Source organism: Echinops telfairi, unplaced genomic scaffold, assembly GCF_000313985.2.
Source record: "Echinops telfairi isolate 266 unplaced genomic scaffold, ASM31398v2 ScPeMD7_3533;HRSCAF=4204_0, whole genome shotgun sequence".
NCBI classification, from domain to species: Eukaryota; Metazoa; Chordata; class Mammalia; order Afrosoricida; family Tenrecidae; genus Echinops; species Echinops telfairi.
The window spans coordinates 3086675-3109360 of NW_022107431.1; the positions used below are offsets into that span (position 1 = coordinate 3086675).

General features: G+C 50.5%; 1 protein-coding gene across 1 annotated transcript in view; it reads left to right on the forward strand.

The window, feature by feature from the left end:
- PDE10A (phosphodiesterase 10A) overlaps nt 1-22686 on the forward strand; it is a 422142-nt gene that overhangs the window by 340491 nt on the left and 58965 nt on the right. The window contains exons 5-6 of the mRNA XM_030886876.2: nt 10019-10139; nt 11669-11718. Of these exons, the coding sequence (XP_030742736.2) occupies nt 10019-10139; nt 11669-11718 (171 nt within the window). The remainder of the gene's footprint in view (nt 1-10018; nt 10140-11668; nt 11719-22686) is intronic.

The following is a 22686-nucleotide window of genomic DNA, read 5'->3' on the forward strand; positions in this document are numbered from 1 at the left end:
GTCCCCCCTGCTCCGAGGAAGAACGAAGATACTGTCTGCTCCCGTGGGAACCCTTATGGAGGGTCTCTGGGGCTCGGCATGGCCTCAGTGGCAGCCGGTTTGGAGCTATGGTTTGGCCTGTACCTTGGTAAACCCATTAGGGTTCAATTCCTATTCTACCATCATTTTTCTGGGCAGCCTCTTGGAAAGTATCTTCCTGCGACTTTAATGCAAAATGGGAAGGAAACCGGCCAAACCTAAGGGAAGGCAGCCAAAACAGGATGAGAATTATATTCTTACATTCATTTACTAGAAAACCAAAATATACACTAAAAAAACAAAACTAAATTAAACAGCTCACCATCAACAGACAAAATCTGAGAAAGCAGATGGGAAGAGGAAGTAAGAAATGAATGGGACACAATTTAAACTATTGACCTCATTAATAATGCAAAGCTTATTTCCTTAAGCAGATCCGCAGTTCGGTTCAAGAAATACCAATATGCGTACGTTGTTGTTGCTAGGCACTGTCAAGTTGGTCTATTATGCACAATAGGATGAAAAATTGTTAGGTCCTGGGCCACCTCACAGTCATTGTCACCTTGGAGCCCGCTGCTGCAGCCATTGTGTCAGCTCATCTTGTCAGGCATCTTCTTCTTTTTTGTTGCCCCATCCACTTTAGGAAGCATGCTAGCCTTCTCCTGGGACTGATCTCTCCTGATATCACATCCAACGCACGTGAGGCATTCTTTTAAGGAGCATTCTGGCTGTACTTCTCCCAAGACAGATTTTATGGGTTGCAAAGAGATCCAGAAATCTTGGGTTGGATATCATCAAATAAACTCAGCAGAGCTTTAAAAGGATAAGATTCCATTGCCAAGGGGGTGGCAAGTTGATGCCTTGTGCTTCCACCGCGGTGAGAGATGGCTGTGGTCTTGGCCGGAGTGCAGTCCCGGAGGGAGGCATGCACATTGATTCTGAGTACATATTGCCTGCAGCACAGAGCTTGAATTCTAGGTGTATCCTGAGGGCAGCATTATCAAGAACTTCCGGCTGGCTCTGCTGCTATGTGGTGGGGAGAGGATGCCATTGGGTGTTTGCTGGAGCAACTGAAGAGACAGGTCACCATTACTTGGGTGGGAGAACTTGGAGAGGGGCAGATTTGGGTGGTCTCTGTGTATGTCGCTACCGGGGTCGTCCATTTTGGATGGGATATAGATGTACATGTATTGTTTCCTTTACCATTTTCTTACGACTCGGGTGAACGTTTACAGAGCAGACCATTGGCTTTGTACATGCCAGGATTCCTACACATTTTGTTTCAAGGCATCTGCTGCCATCCCCTCTGTGCTCCATCCCTTACCCCTCCTCCTCCCCGGGACTCTGGGTCCCGTCCTCCTTCCTTCCTAACCCTCTGAACTTTGTTCTTGAGTAAGTGCCGCCGATCTTAAAACAGTTGGTTATTCTAAGGCACCTCACGGGCGTGACTGTTCTCCGTAGAGAACGATTGTTTGGCTAGAGCAACAGAGGTGAGTTCAGGCCCTTCATCACACCCTGGGCTTGGATGGGTTATCTTTAAGACAGCAGAAGAGAGGAAGGCTCTCAACAAGTTGGATGGACACACGGTGGCTGCAACAGTGGGCTTAGCACAGGACCACGGTGAAGATGGCGCAGGGCCGGGCAGTGTTTCCTCCTCTTGTGGGTTGGACTGACTTGATGGCACCTAACATCAACAACAACAACAACAACAACAGATTTCTAAGGCCGTCTGAGTTGGTGCAAGTGGCTCAGTGCTAGACGAGTAGCGGAAGGGTTGAAGGTTTGAACCCACTGACTGGCGCCCTCTGCTCAGACAGGCTCAAGCCCCTGGAAAGCCCTGAAGAGCAGCTCATCCTCCTGTGCTCACCTGAGCGCCTGTGCATTGGGACCACTCATGGACAACCAATCACCATGCTTTGTTGTTGTTTAGTGGAGATGCGAGGGTGAGTAGGTTGATAAAAGAAAAGACTGAAGTGGATGTCAGCAAAGACTCCGAAACTTGCTCTCAAACAGAGACTAACTACAGTGACTGGAAGAAAGGATGAGGTTAAAGGGCAGAATCAAACCTTCCCAAGGGCAGCTCAAGGACAGAGTGACAGGCAGTGGAATGCTGAATGACTGGCGTTCGAAGGTGCCAAAGGAAGAGCACACTGAGCTCCCGCCAGCTGGACGAGCCGAAGAAAAACCGTCGGGACTCGAGTTGTCCTTGAGGGAGTCCGTGGGCAAACTAGCGGACGGTGCGAGAAGCCTCAGAACACAAGGGAAGAAACGCTGTTCCCAAAGGAACTGGTCCACAATGAGCTGACTAACGGTCCTGAAGGAAGACTTCCAGGCTGCACTGAGGGAATCAGCGAAAAACAAGGTCCCGGGAATGCACAGAAACCAATGGAAATGTTTCAAAAAGCACTGGAAGCACTCATTGGTTTAGGCCAAGAAACGTAGACGGCAGCTGCCTGGCCAGTCACCTGGGAGAGATCCCTCTGGAAGGTGACCCAGCAGAGTGTGGGCATAATCAAACCTGGAGACCCGTGTAAGGAAGCGAAGCTCTGCTGAAGATCCTTCAACAGCGGTTGCAGCAGTGGATCGACCTGGAGCCGCTGGAATGGCAGGCTGGCTTCAGAAGAGGGTTGTGTTTTGCTCAGACCAAGAGTCCGTGCCCATCGACGCAGCAGTTAAGAAATAACAACATATTGCGCCGGGCACGTCTGCTGGACAAGGACCCCTTTAAGGTGTCGAAGGGCCAGGATGCCACACTGAGGAGTAAGGCCATTGTATTTTTAATTTTCTCACGTGCACATGGAAGTTGGACAGGGACTAAGGACGCTGACTGCAGAATTGAGGCAGTGGAATTACGGTGTCAGAAACATACCATGGGGAGATCAATCAAATGTGCATTGGAAGAAGTGCAGCCAGAATGCTCTCTAGAAGCAAGGACGGTAAGATTGTGTCTCGTATACACTGGGCATGTTGTCAGGAGAGACTAGTCCCTGGAAAAGGACACCGTGCTTTTAAAGCAGGAGGTTGGCAACCAAAGAGGAAGGTCTTCAACAAGATGGACTGACACAGTAGGGACAGCAATGGGCTCTCATGTAACAGCAACTGTTAGAGACAGGGTAGGACTCGCAAGGCTTTGTGTTGTTGTCCACATGGTCACTCTGAGTTGGGACCAACTCTGACACATAGCAACAACCACAGGCTGGTACATGTGTCATGTTTAGGATCCTAGTCTGGGTGAGAGATAGGGATTTAAGAATTCCTAGTAACATGGGTGATGGAAGAGCCAACAGCATGCAGATGGTGATATACATTCCTGAGGCTAGGTAAAATGACCCTCACCCAAATCCACTGCACGCCAGGCAATTCCCAATTCAATCCACAAGGACCCTGTAGGACAGAGTGCAATGTTTGGTGTTTTCCAAGAACATGGATCTTTACAGAAGTGGATTGCCTCATCTTCCCCCTGAGGACCTGCTGGTGGGTTTGAACCACTGCCCTTTCTGAGCATAACACCATGAGGGCTTCATGTGGTGCCAAAAGAGCAGAGAAGAAGCTGCCACGACCAGCCAGGGAATAGCATGTGAAGCCAGAGATTGGAGGGGGAGCTTGTGAAGACGGAGGAGGATCCAGCAAGTGCAGAGGAAAACCAGAGGAGCATGGTAAAGAAAGGACCCCCAGTATGAGCCAGTTATCCACCAGGCCAAAGGGTGCAAAGAGGCCAGGGAGAATGAATACTGAGCATTGGTCCGAGTTTGACAGAGCAGAAGCCATGGTTGATGGAAGACTTGGCCTTGATTTGCGGTGGTGTGTTAGGCAGGGTTCTCTAGACCAACAAAACCAGGATATCTCTCTCTCTATCTGGATAGGTTTATGCAGCACGAAGGGATATAACAGCTAATTAGTCCACACAGCAGTACAGAGGGCTCAGTTCAACTCACTTCCATGGAACAGTTAATATACTGGAATACACTGGAACATTCTTCAACTCATGAGGGCTGCGGGGTCCAAGGTCAAGGAAGCATACAGCTGAGTCTTCCCTCGAGCAATACAGGCAGTTCGCCCACAGGCAGCAAACAGCAGGGCGGGTCACCAACAGTCAGCAGCTCAGAAGCTTAGCAAAGCAGGCCAGGATGGGATATAGAACTCTAGCAATGCAAGGCGACAGGATCCATCAGCCTCAAACTCAAGTGATGTACACACCAGCAGCATGGCAAGGCAGGTCTCGAAGGAACCTCAAGCTCTAGAGACAGAACCCACCAGGTTGGCTTGTCCCAAGGCATGTAGCTCACAAGTGGAGGCAGAGAACTAGCTAAAGCAGCCGCACCCTGGTCTGATCAATAGAGAGCAAGAGAGAGGGGGCAGGCTGTGCAGAGCCCTTGTCTCTGCCCTCCGATCAAACTCTGACCTGATTAATCCCACATGTTCCTAGTGGCCAGGTGGGCACAATAAACCTACCTATCACAGGTGGTTAATGCAGAGGTCATGGTTGATGGAAGGTTCAGCATTGATTTGGGACTGGCAGTACGGGGGTCATTCCTAGGCTCTGAAAAAGCGGTTTTGTTGTGATCATGGAGAGTTTGAGAAAGAAGGGAAATGGCAGGTGGCAAATTGTCCTGTGGGCAATTATCTGAGGAGCTTTCTTCGTCAAGGTCTTGTGCTGTAGGCTTACCCATGCCATGCCTCGCCTGTAGGCTTACCCAGTGCCTTATCCAATGCCAGGTCTCTCCACCGCTGCTGCTTCTGACTCACAGTGGCCCCGTACAGAGTTTCTGAAGGTGTAAATCTTTACAGGACAGACAGCTTTCTCTTTCTCCCAAGAAGTGTCCGGTGGGTTTGAATGATGGACTTTGGGTTTAGCTTGGGCTTATGTTGCTTTCTGGGTACTCCATTCCTGTGAGAGAGGGTCGGTTTGAAAAGAGACCCTGACCCTGGAGGAAGGTGCCGTGGGCTTGGAAGAGAGACAGCCACCAGGCAGACCTAGCAGCAGAGTCTTTGTCGTGGTGAGCAGTCGGCCACTGTCCCTCAGGATGAGTGAGTGCCTCTCCTTAGGATTTGGCTGGGAAGAAGTAGGCTATGGGCACTTCAAAATGATGCTCATGCACGTGTATCTGGAGAGAATCGCTGTCCTAGACGGTCAGCTATCAAAATGCCTGTATGCTTTTGAGGCCGAAGAAACGGGCAGATTGGTTAATGCCCCAGCTCGGTAAAGTGCAGCCTTGAACTTTACATTTTAAAAATCGAGGAGCCCCCGAACCGATTTCTCCCCCAGATGGGAAACCAGCCCACCTGAATGAAGACTCCCACACGCCACCTGCAACCACAGTTGACATTTTCCTTAATGAATCGCTTTAAATAGCCTCAGACATTTGCGCTTGGTTTTGTGGAAATCCTAGAGGAAAATTCCCATCATAAAGTATGGCCTCTAGCCAGATCTGAAAGAGTTTGAGCATCAAAGTACATCACAGGGTGGATGATGGGGGGACAGGTGGGGCTACACCAAGGAGAAGGAGAATCCTACTCCACAGCTGCTCACGGATGGTTCCCGTGAGGCAGAGATCAGACATGATCTCTACCCTCAGTCCTTCTTTATCCTATTCTGGACGGATCGGCCGTTCAGGGTGGGGTGGCTGTAGACTATCCTATTCTAGCACCAACTGCCCCTCCCACAAGGCTCTGCTTCTCTGGTGGGTTTGCTCATTCCTTACAATGACCATTAGCAAGCCCATGGCGTCATTCACAATTTTGGGTGTTATCAGGGAGGCTGAGAAATGACTGTGTGTTAAGGAGACAGTCAGGTTGTCCATAGCACATCTTGCCAGCCATGCTGACAGGCTTGTCTCTCTTTGGTCCTTAACCTCTCCACCGCATTTCCTTGACCTTTGCCTCTTTCCTTGGCCCAGGAGGCTTGGCCAGTGCACTGCCCTGTGGTCTCCATGCTGCTCCTCTGCTCTGTCTCCTGGTCTCAGTGCCTCAGCCTCTGGTGCTTCTGCTGCCCCCACCGCTTCAAGCAGGGATCTCACATGTGCGCTGCTGGTGGCTCTCCTTGCTGGCTAGTCTCGGGATTCTCTCTCTGCCCCTGAGGTGGCTCCTTTTTTAGACCTGGTGGAATGGCCCCACGAAGGCATTGCAAGGTGACAATTTTCCTTGCTAATTTGCACACTTCCCTCCAGTCATTTGGAGGGGGTTACGAAGACTGAGGCTAGAAGAGCCACAGCAAGCAATTCACTTCACCCCCTGACGGCCTGCAACTCCGTGTTTGAAGCACGATCTAGTGAGCCCGTGCCCCCGTGAATGAATGGGGGGCAGTGGAAAGAACATCTCCCCAGGAGATGGCCGGAGGGTGGGATGATGATCTAATGTCATCCGTTCAGCAGGCTGCTGTTTAAAATACATCCTGAGTAGCCCCTTGAGGAAACATCTGAAAAAAAAAAACCCCAAAGCTAGCTGCCCATTTCTTTAAAAATATCAAGTTCAGGAAATCAGAGAAAGGCTGGAGAAATTCTCTGGATGGAAGGATCATGAAGCGCAGGGCCGCTCAATGTCATAGGTGATCAGGGACTTGAACCCGGGCCAAGGGACAATCACAAACCTCCCAGGGGCATTGTTGGGGCCATGGATGGCATCTGAAGGTGGGGTTTTAATGAGCTGAATATTGCTGTGGCAATGCTAACAGTTCAGAGGACGATCACCATGCTGTGATGTCTGGGGATGCCAGTTTTCCAGGAAAGGCACACGGAGCACTTAGAGGTAGACAGCCACCCTGACTAGGAGCCCTGGTGGCCTAATGGCAACTCGTTGGGCTGCTAATTGCAAGGTCAGTGGTTTGATACCACCAGCTGCTCCCTGGGAGAAGGACGAGGCTCTCTGCTCCCATAAAGAGTTATAGTCCTGAAACCTCAGGGGGTGGTTCTACCCTGCCCTGGACATTCACGATGAGTCAGAATTGACTCGATGGCAGTGAGTTTGGTTTTTGGGTTGGCACCCTGACTGCCTCTTGAATATTCAGGAAAAAACATCCTGGTGTGTGTGTGTGTGTGTGTGTGTGTGTGTGTGTGTGTGTGTGTGTACACATAGACTGACTAATAGGGGGAAGGAAGGGAGGTCTCCAGGAGGTAGTTCATGCAACATATCAGCCCAAATTCATTGGAGGTGAATGTGGGAAGGGAAGTCAGAGAGATTCTTGATGGTTTTTGTAAGTTAGAAATTATGTGTCAAAGGACACAAAGAAAATTGTGTTTTTTTTTAAAGAAAACATCTAAGGAACAGTGAACAGAAAATGAATCCAAAATAGTGTCCAGATGCTGAATTTGGGGCTGAAGAAAGCTGGGAGCGGTTCCTGAACACTGGGAAGTCGTGGACCCTTCAGAGTGACCTCTCTTTTCTCAAGGATGAGGGACTTCAGACCTTCCAGAGAACCATCGCTACCCTTTAACTCCGTTTTACCATGAACTCATTGAAGCCCCCTTGCATTCTATTGGCCTCCCAGGGATGTCAGAGCTGCCTCATGGAATTTCAGGGTTGATTGGGGCCATAAGCCTCCCCGATTTCCCCCCAGCCCTCTTGAACTGGCTTCAGAACAAATGGTCTAACTGGTCTTCCAGTCTAGTCATTCCTGGAGCCCCCGTTAGCAAGTCGGCACACATGAGTTAGCCGCCTCTTAGCGAGACTGGTGGGCCAGTTGCTCACTGAGCCAAAGGTTAATACGGTTCCACTTCTTGCCTCTGTCCTCTCGGGTCACAATGGCCCCTGTGGTTGGATAAGGCTTGTCCCTTGGGTCTATAACTCCACCCCACATGTCCTCACACGAGTCATGGTGATGCAGGACGTCCTGCATCCCAGGGGAAGCATAGTGGGGTTCGCTGGTTGGAGCTTGACGTAGTTTACAGCTTCAAGTTGGACCGCATTTGCCCCTGCCCTGGGGCCACGGCTTTGTGGAGCCAGGTTTTCAGGGGTTCTGTGAAATCAGTCAATCACTAAAGGACAAATATTGTCTGAGACCACGGTCACCAAGGAAGGCAGCAACAAGAGGAAGACTCCATGCCCAAGGGGACATGGAGTCCCCGTATGAAACGGTAGACCAGAAGGTTGGCATGGGTGAGGGCAGAAGGTAGTTATCAGAGAGAAAGAAGAGAGGAATCAAAGGTGGGGGGAGAAGCAGCTAATGGGGGTTTGGTTTGATAAGCAGTTTAAACTACTCAATACAAAACTGATGATCTGAACCTGCCAGGTTCACTATAGAAACAAATCCAGCAACACTCACATATGTATAAGGAACAGCTTTATATCAAGCAAACATCCCAGCTCAGTCCAACGCAAGTCCTAAGTCCAATTCTAGTCCACAAGTCCCTCTTCAGACTCACGCAGCCACATGCAATGATGCAGCATGCAGGAAGACCACAGGCTGCAAAGTCTTGTGGATCCAATGACAGTGGACGCATCTGCAGGGCTCTGGCAGCAACCAGGGTCAGCCAGCAGGAAGGTGAGGCAGGAAGAGAGGGAGGTTCCCAGGGACCTCCTTATGAGAAGGCCACGCCCACAAGGAAGCACCAACAGGCTCTGACCTGGTTGACGGGTCGAATACCACCCTGCACTTTTACCTATCTTCAAGCTGATGTGAAATTAAATAACTACCATAGACCCTCCCCTCACCTATTCACAATAAAATAACTGTTCTATAGATAGATATTTCAGAATTATTTTATTTGTACGATACCCTCCCCCCACCTAATTCACAATAAAATAACTGTTTTATATAGCTATATATCACAATTATTTTATTTGTACGATACACAGTATAAAATAATAGGGGAAAAACCAACAAGTGTCATTGTCCTGTGCTGTCAGTCCTGTCAGTTTGAACTTGTATGGATCCCTGTGGACTGGAGAGGGAGGGAGGGAAGGAAGGAGGCGAGTGACCAGATCTCCTTTTGTTTTAGAAATGTCTATGTTTATTGTTTGGTGGGTTTGCCATTTTGGGTTGCTTGGAGAATAGCTAGAGGGAGGAGGGCTTGTTTGGGGAGATGGGCTAGAAGAGGCTGTTTCAGGGATTCAGAAAAGACAGGATGGTTGTTTTGAACTAGGGAGGTAGTGAAGACCTAGCTTGTTCCTTCTTCACACACCTACTCCCTGATGTTCTCACTGAAGCATGAGCAAGCCCAGAGCAGCAGCCCTCACCCTCATGCTGCAGCTGTGGCCCAGGCTCTCTGGGTAGCGCTGAGCCTCGCATCTGGGAGGGAGTAGCAGAGACAAATGGATGGCAGTGACTCACTGAGCAGCTCAGCCTTCCCCCTTGTGATGGGTCCTGTTGTCTCTGCAGCACCTTCCGGCGTTTCAGTCTGTTAGCAGACGTTTGTGCTGTCCCTCTCGATCAAGTTACCCGGGTACCGTCCATCAAGCTGACTTGTCATGTGCAGAGTTTTGGTGTTTGGAGATACACGCGGTTGTTGTTACAGGCTGTTGAGTTGGTTCCAACTCAAAATGTCTAACAGAAGGGCACTCAGGCCCGACTGTGCCAGTCCTCCCAACCCGTCCTTTGTTTGAGCCCATTGCTCTTGCCACTGTGTCAGCCCATTGCCTTAAGGGTCCTCCTCTTTCCCCTGCCCTTCTACTTTACCCAGCATGCTCTCCTTTTCCAGGGACTGGGCTCTCCTTATAACACACCCAAGGCACTGGGGACAGTCTCCCCATCCAAGGAGCATCCTGGCTGTCCTTCCTGTGGCACGCCAGTCCTTTCAGTGTTCGTCACCAGCACCCACTTCCATTGCATCGATGGATGCTGCACTGACGGCTCCTGTGCCAATAACTGGCAGGCATTCTAAGATTCCGTCCATTTGTTTCCTGCCACAGGCTCTCATACTTAAACCATGCTCGATAAAGCTGTAATGCGCTGCCAGTGCATACATTCATACGTATTGATGGTATCCTTCGTAAACGAAGTGGTTTTTTATTGTATTGCACTTGATTATACTTAACCACGTGCCTTCCTCTTGTTTTGTATTCAAAGTACCAAGATACGAACATGCAGGGAGTTGTGTATGAACTCAACAGCTACATAGAACAGCGGTTGGATGCAGGAGGGGACAACCAGCTGCTCCTCTATGAGCTGAGTACCATCATCAAAATAGGTAAGCGATGCCCCGTGTCCCTTTTAGTGCAACAAGTCAAGCAAAGGTTCTTGTACCCCACGGTAAAGCCTGGCAAGTGCATGTGATCTGTTGACTGCTGTGGCTCAATTCCCATGAGAGAGAGACTGTGTCTTTGTGATGCTGGCTGAGGGAGTCAACCCCAACATTCCTAAATGCCCTAATCCCAAATATCTCTGCATGATGCAGGTGTAGAATCTAACCAGTACCTGCCTTCTTTTAAAAGTCTAGTTTTATTGGACAGAACCACATGTTTACAAAGACATTCACTAAATGTAGTTGGTGAGATGATAGCCCTAGACAATAGGTTCAACATGAATGATAGCTATTGTGAATTGATGAGGGGCAAGTTATGTTAGAGGACGGTGATCCACTAAGGCACCGTTTCTCTAACCAGTTTATTGACATAGCGTTCCCACATCACGCACATGAGTGGCTCAAATACATCCATGAAGGCTCTGCAGTCATTGCCCCACTGCTTGGGAACATTTCTTCCTCCTGGTCCACAGTTCTCAGCATCTCCTGTCCCCTCAACTTCCCCTGTTGTAACCGCAGGACTTGCTGACCTAGTTGCTGACACTCTAGGTTGACAAGAAGACAAAGAAAACAAAGGCACACAGCAATAAAGCAGAAAGCAGCAATGACAATAACACGAAATGCAGAAAACCCTCATTGCAAAAGAGAGAGGAAAGCAATAAAAACCGTGCTTTAGACGCATATCTGCTATGGCAATTTGATCGCTAAAAAAAAATTGAAGGTACTCATGTCACAAATGCCAGTAAGTTAAATACATACTCGGCTCTTTGGCAAACACAGTTTCTACACACATGACATGTAATTAACTCACTTCTTCCCATTGCAACTCTCTGAGTAGGGACTGTTAACATCATGGTTTTACTGATGAGGGAGCTATAGCAGAGAAAGACTGTCCATCTTACCAAGGACGCAAAAGATGACTAGGAATGTGTCCGGTACATTCTGGTACACCATGGCCCCATAAACAGGACACCCCTTAAAAAGGCCACCAGCAAGGTTTTAAAATCAGAGAATCCCCCTAAGACTTAATCTGTGAATTGCCACCATGATTACCTTCCAGGCAACCTGGAAGCAATGTCAGATGCCTTCCATCCTTTTCTCTCAGTGAGGATATGGAACGGTATACATTACATGTTCTAGTTGGTGTTTCTGTGGGTTCTTAAATAGGAAAGGCCCCTTTGACATGTTTCATACTTTAGAGACTGAAGGCAAGTCTCCAGTCTTTAAAAGATGGGTTGTTCACTAATCCATTGGCTGCTGATGCAATGGGGCTTGGACTCCCCAAGGAGGGCTGTGTGGAAATGTCGCGCTGATGGGACTGATCTTGTCTGTTTGCTGCCTGGCCCAGGACCGTGTGAACCCATGCCTTCCAAAGACACGCGTGTCCGAGGACTCGTCTTAGAGATTGCATGCACGGTATCTTCTCCCATTGAGATTAGTTTCTTCCTTTTTTTTTTTTTTTATTACTTTGGCAGCCACAAAAGCTGATGGATTTGCACTGTATTTCCTTGGAGAGTGCAATAATGTAAGTATCTAAACTTAGATTTTGGTGCTCTAGATAAGAAAATGTACGTGCTTCAGAAGGGACGATCTCTGCTCGCAGCGATTGGGGAGACGTGTCATCCCTGAGGGCTTTAAAGGCATTTTGTCTTGTGTCCCCACATTTTGTCGTGACCACCCAGCACACTTCACCTGTGTGTCGGTGGGCAGGCCTACGACGCTCCGATCCCTTTGTCTTTGTCTTGGGATTACCAAGACTGTGGACTTTTCTGTTGGGTCCAACAGGATTTCAGCGACCAGGGATGGGTGTCCACAGTGGAGATTCAGAGCCCCTTCCTACACTGAACCTGTGGAAGGGTCACAAGGGGACAGAAGTTGAGCATGCTCTGAGCAAGTTCCAAGGCGTCCGAAGATGATGCGGAAGACACGTGGGATTCCCACGTGCAGACCCTTGAGCTCCGTGTTCTTGGCTCAGAGCCACTCAGAGCTTCGAGCTCTTTGGGTGTCCTTTCTAGGACATGATCCTCAGGAGCCCTGGTGCTGTAGTGGTTACACGCTGGACTCCAATCCACAGGGCGTGCAGCTTGAAACCACCCGCAGCCCCGTGGGAGAAAGACAGGGCCTTCTACACCCACCCACAGCTTTAGTCTTGGAACCCCACTGTGAGTTGCTGTGAGTCAGCACTGACTCAGTGGCAGTGCGTTTCCAGGTCTGACGTCAGAGAGGGGAGCCTGGGTTCCCAGTTTAATTTCCTCAGAGCACAGCCCACCAGCCAAAGGCGCATGTACAGGCATTTAAAATAAGACAAGATGTTCAATTAACTGGCACTTGGTTTTTGTTGTGGTGTCAAAGGGCAGGTGAGGCAAAGCCTATGAAGGCCAGAACCTGTGGGAGGCAGAAGGAAGGTAGGAAAACGCAGGTGTTTTCCACCAAAAGCAGCACTAGAGAAAATGGTAAGACAGCACCCTGTCAAAGGCGGAACCCTGGGGGTCTGGGGGGCAAAAATGAGGCTGTCCCGATGAGGTCCTGCGTGCACAGGGTTCAAGTGAGGAAGTCATTTCACATGATACCCTGAGCCAATTGTATTGACAGGACTGGGCAGAACTGGACACATTGTACAACTGCATTCGCATGGCAGACATTTACAGTGCATTCCTTCCGTGTTAGGCACTGAGATTTGAGACTGTGGATGGCTTTCTGCTGAACGATACTTGGGGTCTTGAAAGTCTAGCTGGATGCTGCTTACATTCATTGGATACATTCTTATGAGGTATTGTCACATGCCACCATGGCACTGTCAATCATTCTGTAGGACCGTCGTCACGGTTTGCAGGTTGCTTTGATGCCGGAGCCACGTCACCTCTATTATCATTGGACACGTGTTGGTGGAGTGTCTATGTTCCGAGAGACTGGGAAGAAGGATCTGACTATCTATGGGAAAGATCGGTTACAGAGAGTAGCAGAATGTTGTCTGCATTGATACAGTGCTAGACGATGCGCCCCCTCCCTCAAGTTGGAAGGGAGCAAAGTCAAACTAAGAAGAGCTGACTTTATCGATGTGTGGATAGAGTAAAGCCTTCAGGGCCCTCATTTGCTGCCGGGGTGTGACTCAAAATGGGAACCAGATGCAAACACCAGAATCAGAATGTGGAATGTAAAAAGTGTTGAATCCGGGAAATCCGGAAGTTGTCAAAAATGAAATAGAACACAGGAAGACTGATATCATGGCCATGAGTGAGCTGAAATGGGATGTGTGCTTGTTAGGGTGTTTTTTGGTTTTTTTTGGTGCCAACATGACACCTGTAAGAAGACATGAGTGAAAAAAAAAAAAAGAAGATATGAGTGGAGTTTAGCCTGTCCATCAGGTTGCAGCTTGAAGACCTCCTTTGGAGGTGAGATGCAGATAAATGGCTCTCTGGAGACCCAGTCCTCTCTCTCTCTCCACCTTCCTGATGGCGAGCCTCTCTGGGACCTGCCAGAGCTCTGTGATGCTTCCACCACCATTGGATGCAGAAGACTTCACCCAGCAGCTTGGGATCTTCCTGCAGTTTGCATCATTGCATGTGGCTGCGTGAGTCTGAAGAGGGACTTGTGGACTAGTATTGGACTTACAGAGTTGAGTTGGATTGGGCTGTAAAGTTTTTGTGATATGTAATTACTTCTTGATATAGAACTATTCCTTAAACTTATATGAGTGTCTCTGGATTTGTTTCTCTATTCAAGCCAGCCTAATACAGACTGATAGTCGCCACGTTGAATCAGACAGGCATACGGTTTACATGGGCACACGTGACAAGATGGAGGAGACTGGCATAACATTTGTCATCAAAACGGACATTTGGAGAGCCCCTCTGAAGGGCAGTGTTGTTGGTGACAGGGTAATTGTGACATCCTACTAGAAAGACCGACGGAGGGCAGACACCAAGATGCCAGGGACTTCATCCACAATCGGTGCTCACGGAAGCGCAGCAGTCAAGAGACAGAACGAAGTACACATTGGGCATGTCTGCTGCATAAGACTTGTTGAAAGTGTTGAAAGGCAGCGATGTCCCTTTCAGGTCTACGGTGCACCTGGCCCAAGTGATAGTATTTCCAATGCTGCGTATGCCTGTGAACATTGGACAGTGAAGACAGAAAACTGAAGAGCTGGTGCATTTGGATTGTGGCATTCTCAAATAGTACTTGGGAGGACCGTGGATGGCCAGAACAACAAACCAGTGTGTCTTTGAAGAGGTACGGACAGAAGAAAGATGGCGAGAATTTGTCTCACATCCTTTGGACAGGCTGTCAGGGGAGACCAGCCTGGAAAAGGTCATCATGGTTGACCAACTGAAAAAAGAAGAAGACCACCGCAGGACATGTCCTGGCACAGTCGCTTGAACAGTAGGCTCCAACAGAGCAGTTTTGTGGATGGCATGGGGATGGGCAGTGCTTTATTCCATTGTCCATGGGATTTCTCAGAGTCAGAACCGGCTCACTGGCACCTAGCAATAAGAACACCAGCAACAATGGAGGAATGTATGGATTGTGATAAGAGATGTAAGCACCCCCAATAAAAGTCTTTAATAAGTAATAATAATAATAAAAGAACACAATGGGCAACATGTTTTTGAGCAAGAGAAAAAAAAAAATAACACCAGCAACCAAGAATACCACACAAGAAGAAAAGGGAAGTTCATTAAAAAGGCAATAAAGAATGGAAAGGCCCAAGGGGCTATCAGAAGAGACATTGAGCCTGCTCTTGAACGCAGACTAGCTAAAGCAAAGGAGGAGTTGACAGCATAGGAGAGTTGAGCCGAATAGTTTTAAAGGGACTCAAAGAGACAATGGAGAACATTTTAAGGTCATGCGCAGAGACCAAGAGTTAGACAACCAGAAAGGAAGGACACGCTGGGCGCTGCCCAGGCTGGACCAACTGAGGAGAATGCAAACACTAAGTTGCAGTATTGCAGGGTTGTGTGGGACAATAGTCGACCGGCCCTGGACGCATCCAAAGAAGATAGAATGAATACACAGAGTAGCTGTATTAAAAAAGGATGGATTGGTATCCAATCATTTCAGGAGGTAGCAAATGATCAAGAGCCAGTGGTCTCGAAGGAAGAAATCAGTGCCCCACTCGAGGCTCCAGGAATGGACTGGGTACCAACTGAAGTGTTTCGACAAACTGATTCAGCAGTGGAAAAACGCAGTAGTCTATGCCAAGACATTTGAAAGGCAGTCACCTGGCCGACCAACTGGAGGTGTTCACAGAGAGGACCACCTGAAAGAAGAGTGACAAGACAATGTGGAAGGTATCGAGCGACATCACTATTGCCACATGCAAGTCAGTGTTCGCTGCAGACCCTCCAACGCAGTCGCAGGAGTGCGGTGCTGCCAAAGACCCAAGCTGACTTCCAAAGAAGAGCTGGAAGGAAGACCGTCTTTGCGGACAGCAGACAGGCCTTGGCTGACAGCAGAGAATACCAGAGAGACGCGCACTTACGCTTTACTGGCGATTTGCGAGCTTGAACATGAAGACCATGCCACATTCTGGACACCATGGGGAAGAGTGGGAATTCCGGGACACCGCATGCCCTTGTGCAGAACCAGAACCTAGGCCTAGAGGCAGTCGTTCCAGCAGAACCAGGAGCTGCCTTGTGGTTTCAGACCCGGAAGTTGTGCATCAGGATTGGACCCGTTACCCCCACTTATGAAAACTGTATACTGAGCACATAAACAGGCATCTGCATGGATTGGATGGAAAGGCGCACAGCAAGATGCCACCGGGATGCATCCAGATTGGAGGAACGCTCAACCGCAGCCTGCGACAAGCAAGACACCACTGAGCTTGCTGAATGCCAGGAGGGCCTGACTCACTTCCAAGGAAGATCAAAGGCTCTGACCAGCGCAGGTCATACCATCCTCACCACCAGATCACTCAACGACATCACACCAAGAGGAAACCTGGATGTTGTCAAGGGTTTGTTGCTGTTGTTCATTTGTTTTTTCCCTCGGCGCCACCATCAGTCCTGTGGAAGTCAGGAAATCAGACGATAGACCGCATTGGGCTCATCCGCGCCACAAGACTCGTTTGAGGTGTTGAAAAAGGTGGATCGCTCATGTTGGTGACTAGCACGTGCACGCCCGTCCCAAGCGATGGTGTCTTCAATCGCCAGGTGTGAGGCGAGAGTGATGGTGACTGGGGTGAAGAAGGGTAGGTGTGTGTCAGTGAGGCTGGCACAGGAGTCTGAGTGGTTTGTCAGCAGGGTAGTGATGTGTCTTGGCGGTTACACAGTGGTGTTTTGGGGGCAGCATGCAATGATGTAGTCATCTCCCACCCTGTGATCTGGCGTGATCATTCCTGCCGTCGATTTCCCCACAGCTCTCTGATCTCTCTGCTCTGTGGGTCAGGTGCTGGAGTGCTCGTCAAAAGCCTGGTAGTTCAAACTCATCAGCCCCTCACGGGGAGCAGCTGAAGCTGTCTGCTTCTGCAATTCTTTGCAAGCTCAGAAATGCTATCTTGAGCCGCTAGGAGTTGGAATTGCCTCAATGACGGTGGGTTTACTTTTTTTTTTAACGTAACCAGTCTTCGGAACTTGTCTGGCTGATAAGCAAGGAAGGGGTGTCCGGCCTACAAAGTGAGAAGGGAGACTTCCTCACCAGCAGTTCTGATTTTTGAAGCATTTGGTTCTGCAGCTGGATCACAGTGGTCGTTCTTAGGAGAGACCCACCTCTCTGAGAGCAGCCACCAGGTGGATGGACACAGTGGCTGGCACCACTGGCTCAGACACAGTGCGTGTGATGCAGGACTGGACAGTGACGGTCTCCTTCTGTTGTACATCGGGTCTGTGAGTCAGAACCGACTTGGTGGCCCCCAGCAGCAACCGTCAGCTCATCCGAGTCCTGATTTACTCGATAACCCTTGCCTGACTTTGGTGGGAGTCTTCAACTTTCTAACCCTGGTTTCAACTTCGGCCTGCTTCAATGTGTTACCACACGGGTCATCCACTCAACAAATCCTTTGTTAACATTTGCCGGTGATGGATCTCCAAACCTGTGCTCAAGACTGGGCATTTGGAGAGTAAAACACACCTCTCTCGCCATCAAAAAAAAAAAGCACCACCACCATTGGGTGAGCGAGATCCACAGTGTTGGCAGCATAGATCTCGCATGTGACCATGGCCCTCCCTGTGCTTGGGGTCTGGGTGGGTCCCACCGGCAGCAGATTCAGCCATGGGCTCCTGTGGCAACAGGGCTCGGAGGGCCTCGCTCGCTGGACCAGGCAGAGGACGCAGTGGCTGAGACGGGGCCCTAGCACAGAAAAGCACACTGCAGCGCCCGACAGCACAAAGGGGGTCTTGAAACGTGCGCTGGGCAAAAATAATGTCATTATTTTTGTGGCTTCGAATGATTTTTGATGGGCCGCTCCTTGGCCCCCTAGTCACCTATGCACTGTGACAGGCAGCGTGCACCCTGCCGTGACAATGACAGTGTGGCTGGCATCGTTGGTGAGGTGTGGGTTGCGGCTGGGAATGGCACACCCCTGAGCTTGGTCTTTCACGATCCATCCATACGCTCACAGGCAGCTCGTTCCCAGAGGTGGCGGCGGCTGCGTTGCTAGGAGCTGTGCAGTGGTCCCTGACTGGAGCGACCTGCCCCCATGTCCAACAGCAGGCGATGCTGCCAGGCCTCCCTGCCCCGTCCTCGCAGTTGTGATGTTCGAGCCCGTGGTGGCGGCCACGGTGCCTCAGCCCAGCTCCAGGAGGCTCTTCGGTACTAGCTGTCTTCGAGATGAGCAGCGTGGCATGCCTTCTTTCGTCGTTGTTCCACGAGGACCAGGGCCTGGATTAGAGGAGGGTGCTGAGAGTCGGTGGAAGAGACGCCACAACCTTCTCCACCCTCTGCAGTTCATTCCAATGATGACGTGAGCTTGGCCTGCTGTTGTTGGATGATGCCCGGTCAATTCGAACACATGGCCCCAGAGGACAGACTAGACCTGCCCCATGGGGCTTCCGAGTCTGCACCCTTTGATGGGAGCAGATCCGTGGGTCTTTTCTCCTGTGGAGCGGCTAGTAGGTGTGCACCGATGACCTCTCAGTGAGCAGTGGAGCCTTTTAGCCAGTGGGCCACTTGGGCTCTGTAAGCAAGCGTGATCTAGCATGGCTAGATCCTCCTCCAAGCCGACCGAACCAAAGAAAACCCAATTCACTGCCCGCGAGCCGATACCGACACGGAATCCCAGTGACCCTACAGGACCGGGTCGAACTGCCCCTGTGGGTTCCCTGGCTGTGACTCTTTACAGGAGTAGAATGCCCACATCTTTTTCCCACCATGCAATGGCTGAGGTTTAGAACCACAGACCTTGCAGTTAGCAGCCCAAGGGGTCAGCGCTGTGCCACCAGCCCTGTCCAGGCTGTCAGGCTGGACCGGAACAAAGGCCTGTACTCAGGGCTGGTCCTCTGGGTTCCACGTCCCTGTCCTTCCCACGCAGCAGCACACCGCCGGGGCCACGGGCCCATCAGGCTCAGCTTTCAGGAACCACAACCAGGGCAGTCGACTCAGATGATTCTGCTGCGAAGGACACCAAGCAGGAGAGACGTGAGCTTGGCCTGCTGTTGTTGGATGATTTGGGCTGTGATTTGGCTTCCCCGGTGGTAGGGTGCCATCGTCTGACAAGAGGGCTCCAAGCACTTTATGGAGAAACGGGATGAAATGAACCTTTTGAAACCCCATGCCTGCGTGCGCGCGTGCGTGTGTGTGCGTGTGCGCGCGCGCGCGCATAAACCATCTTCAATAAACCCAACCCCATCCACCGGCCTCCAGTCGATGTGGATTCCTGGCGACCTCGTAGGACAGAGGAAGACTTGCCCGCGGGTGTCCAAGGCTGTCACTCCCGAGGGAAGCAGGTGGCCACTTCTTCCTCCGAAGGAGAGACTGATGGGCGTGAGCCGCTGACCTTTCAGTTCGCAGCCTAACACTTCACCGCTGCACCACCAGGGACCCTAGGCTCCTGAAAAGATGGTGCGCTGCGTATGTCAAGGCCAGGTTAGGACAGACGTGTGCTTTAGAGAGTTTTACCGGGTTCGTGTTGGAGCCCGCGTCCATCAAGCTCCTGGTAGTTCAAGTTGCAGGAGCAGGAAACAGCGTTGGCTGTTCTGGGAGGGCTTGGGAGGGCTCGATTTGCATACTCTCTGGCGCCTCCTCGTGTCTGCGTGGGGAACTTCCCTAATGATCATCTTAAAACTATTTTGTGTATGTTTCTGAAGTTCAGCCTCTAACAGGTGCCGCGCATTGTCACGGAAACACAAAATTCCACAACAAACAAAATCCCCGTCTCCTTGATAAATTCCTTCAGAATTGACAGGCCACAGTCACGCCACGAACATCTTACACAAATGAACTTGGGGGATTTTGAAACATCGATGGGAAAACCAAGACCGGCTCTCCCAGATCCCAAGGTGTGTGACAGCCCAGGGAGCCAGGATGCAGGACGGAGAGCGCCCCCACCTGGAAACAGACCACGCTGGAGGGGGGAAGATGAAGGCGGCAGCTGAGACAGTGAGGGAGAGACATGACTGTGGATAATTGCAGGTAGTTGACTACCAGTTCCCCGCCTGAGGAAGAATGGGCGCGTGTGAACTGTGGTGCTGGAGAGGACTGTGGAAAGTTCCCAGGACTGCTAACTGGACACACAGGTCTATATTGGAAGAAGTCCGGCCAGAGTACTCCTTGGATGGAGAGACTTTGTCTCACAGGCTTTGGCTATGCTGTCCAGAGAGACCAGTGCCTGCAGAAGGATGTCCTGCTTGGTAAATCGGAGGGACAGCAAAAAGGGTAGGCCCTCGATGAGATGGATGGACACAGTGGCTGTGACCATGGGCTCAGGCGGGGAAAGCGGTATGAGGGTGGCCCAGAAGCGAACGGGTTGCATTTTGTTGTGTTGTGTTGTGCTTGGGTCACTGGGAGTTGGAACTGGCTTGAGGGCACCTCACAACAGCCACCACCCCGACTGTGCATGAAGTTCTACCTCTGACCTAGAGGTGTGAAGCCCACTACTCTGTCTGCAAGGAGCCCGGGTGGCTTAGTGGGTTTGCACGGGGCTGATGACCACAGGTCAGCAGTTAGGAATCCCCAGGCACTCCTCAGGAGAAGGGAGAGACTTTCTACTCCCGTAATGAGCTAGGGTCTCAGAGACCACAAGGGGACGTCCCCTGTCCCCCTAGCGTCTCTGTGAGTGGGAATCTACTCGAGGCAATGAGTTTGGCTTTGATTTCTGTCTGCGAAAGAAACTACTGGCCAGCCATGTGGACAACGCAACCCAGGACATGCAGCCGGTGTGTCCTGTAATACATGTCGGCTTGACAAATGGAAGTGTCAGGCGGGGAGACTAGCCTGTTAATTGGGTCACAGCCTGATTGTGCCTCTGGCGAGCATGGCCTTCTCATACGGAGGGCCCTGGAACCTCCCGCACCCGCTGCCTTCACCTTCCTGTGGATGAGCTACCTGCAAGAGCGCTGTGATGTGGCCACCGCCATTGGATCCACACGGTCCTGCACTTCCTGCATTCTGCATCACTGCATGCGGCTGCCTGAGTCTGAGGAGGGACAGGTGGACTGGTGTCAGATTTGGGGCTTGAGTTGGACTGGCTGGGATGTTTGCTTGGGATAGAATTGCTTCTTGATATTAAGCTCTCTCTTTACGTAGATGAGGGTCTCTGGATTTGCTTCCTCTAGGCAACCTGTCCCAACACACAGTTCAAACCAGGCCTTGGTCCTCCCCAGTGCTCTCAGTGCTGCGGGGGTCTTCACCTGGGAACCCTCATCCTGCGAGCCCAAAGCAACTGCAGGCGTCTGTCTGCTAAGGAAGAGGAGAGGGGAGGAGAGCATGGATGAGGAACAGGAGTCTCCATCGGTCCTCTTGTTCCCTTCCCTCCTGAGTTTGGGGTCCTCTCATCACCACTGATGGAATGTTTAGCCAGTGTGAAACCCGTGTGTGTGTGTGTGTGTGTGTGTGTGTGTGTGTGCCAAAACATAAAAAATATAGAAATTGAATTCAAACTGATGAATGAATTCTTATGGCAAATATTTATGTAATGTTATATTTTTTATTATCCATAAGGAAAAAGTTTTCTTTTTTTTTTTCTCCCATTCTTTAAGTTCCTGAAAGATTCTTTCAAGTAGTTGATAGAACCCTGGTGGGGAATCATGTGAAGCATCTGGCTGCCAGCCGCCGGGCCAGCAGTTAGAACCCCCAGCTGCTCCGTGGGAGGAAGCTGCAGCTTCTGCCCCAGAAAGATGTCCAGTCTGAGAACACCCCCAGGGGGCAGGTCTGCCCTGTCCTGTAAGTTCACTTGGACTTGGAATCTACTCCGGATGGGGTGGGGTGGTATAATCTTGCTATGAGTTGACATCCCCTCCATGAGAGTGCTTTTAAAAAAAATCTTTTTAAAAAGATGAAACAAGTGAGGCATTTCTAATCTACTTATTTTTCCTGTGCCGCCTTGGTGCGGGATTTGCTGGCCTGTGTCTTATCAGTCAGTAGAAGCCTCCTATGAAGTGATCACTTAAAACTCTAGAAAAGTTGAAGCTCTTCAGTGGAGCCTTGGAAACACAGTGCTGAAGCTCGCAGCTCGGAGCAGAATGGTTGACAGTTTAACCCCACCAGCTGCTGCCTGGGAGAAAAGACTGCAGCCATCCGCTCTGGGGTTGGAGCCTTGGAAACCCCACCAGCCAGGTCTCACCTACCCCAACGGTTGCCTTTGAGACCACAGCCCAACAATGGCGTCCTTCATCATCATTGAATTTCAAGGTGGAGCGTAGCTGGAAAGTTTGTCAAAGTAAGCCTATGGAAACCTTTGGATGTGTAAGTCATCCAAAAAACCAAAGATGTATGAAATAGATCACCAAGCCAATCAGCAGTGCAGCCAGCAAACATGGCAGACACAAACCTCAGGCCCTGCCACCGCTGTACTTCCACCTGTTGCCACAGGAGGCTCTGCTGTAGCGTTATCCAAACCACTGGGTTTAAGGTAAGCCCGTTTCCAGTCAATCAGCCCATGCGGGAGAAGAACACAGTGGCTCAGGACCCTCCCCTGACCCCACCGCTTTCTTTTACGTGAACTGTGAGAGTTCAGGGTCTCTTCTGACCCTTCAGGCCAAACAGATCCCATCGTATTTTGAAATTTCTCTTGCGATTCCTTCATCTCTCCTTCCTGTGCTGGGATCCTGTTTCCACGGCCGCTCCCCATTTATAGTTGACTTCCTGGAGAGTGGGTGCTGGGAATGTTTGTTCTGATGCTGACAGGCAGGGCACACTGGAAGACTAAGGACCTGAGACAGACATGCTTGGGATCACAGTCATTCTTCCACAGTTACACCGATGCCTTGCCCTTTGGGAACACTGGGGCATAAAGAGTTATCCTGTTAGGCTGCTAACGGCATGGTCAGCAGGTGGAAACCACCCGTTACTCCGAGGCAGAAAGGCCTTTCTACTCCTGCAAAGAGCGACACCGTCG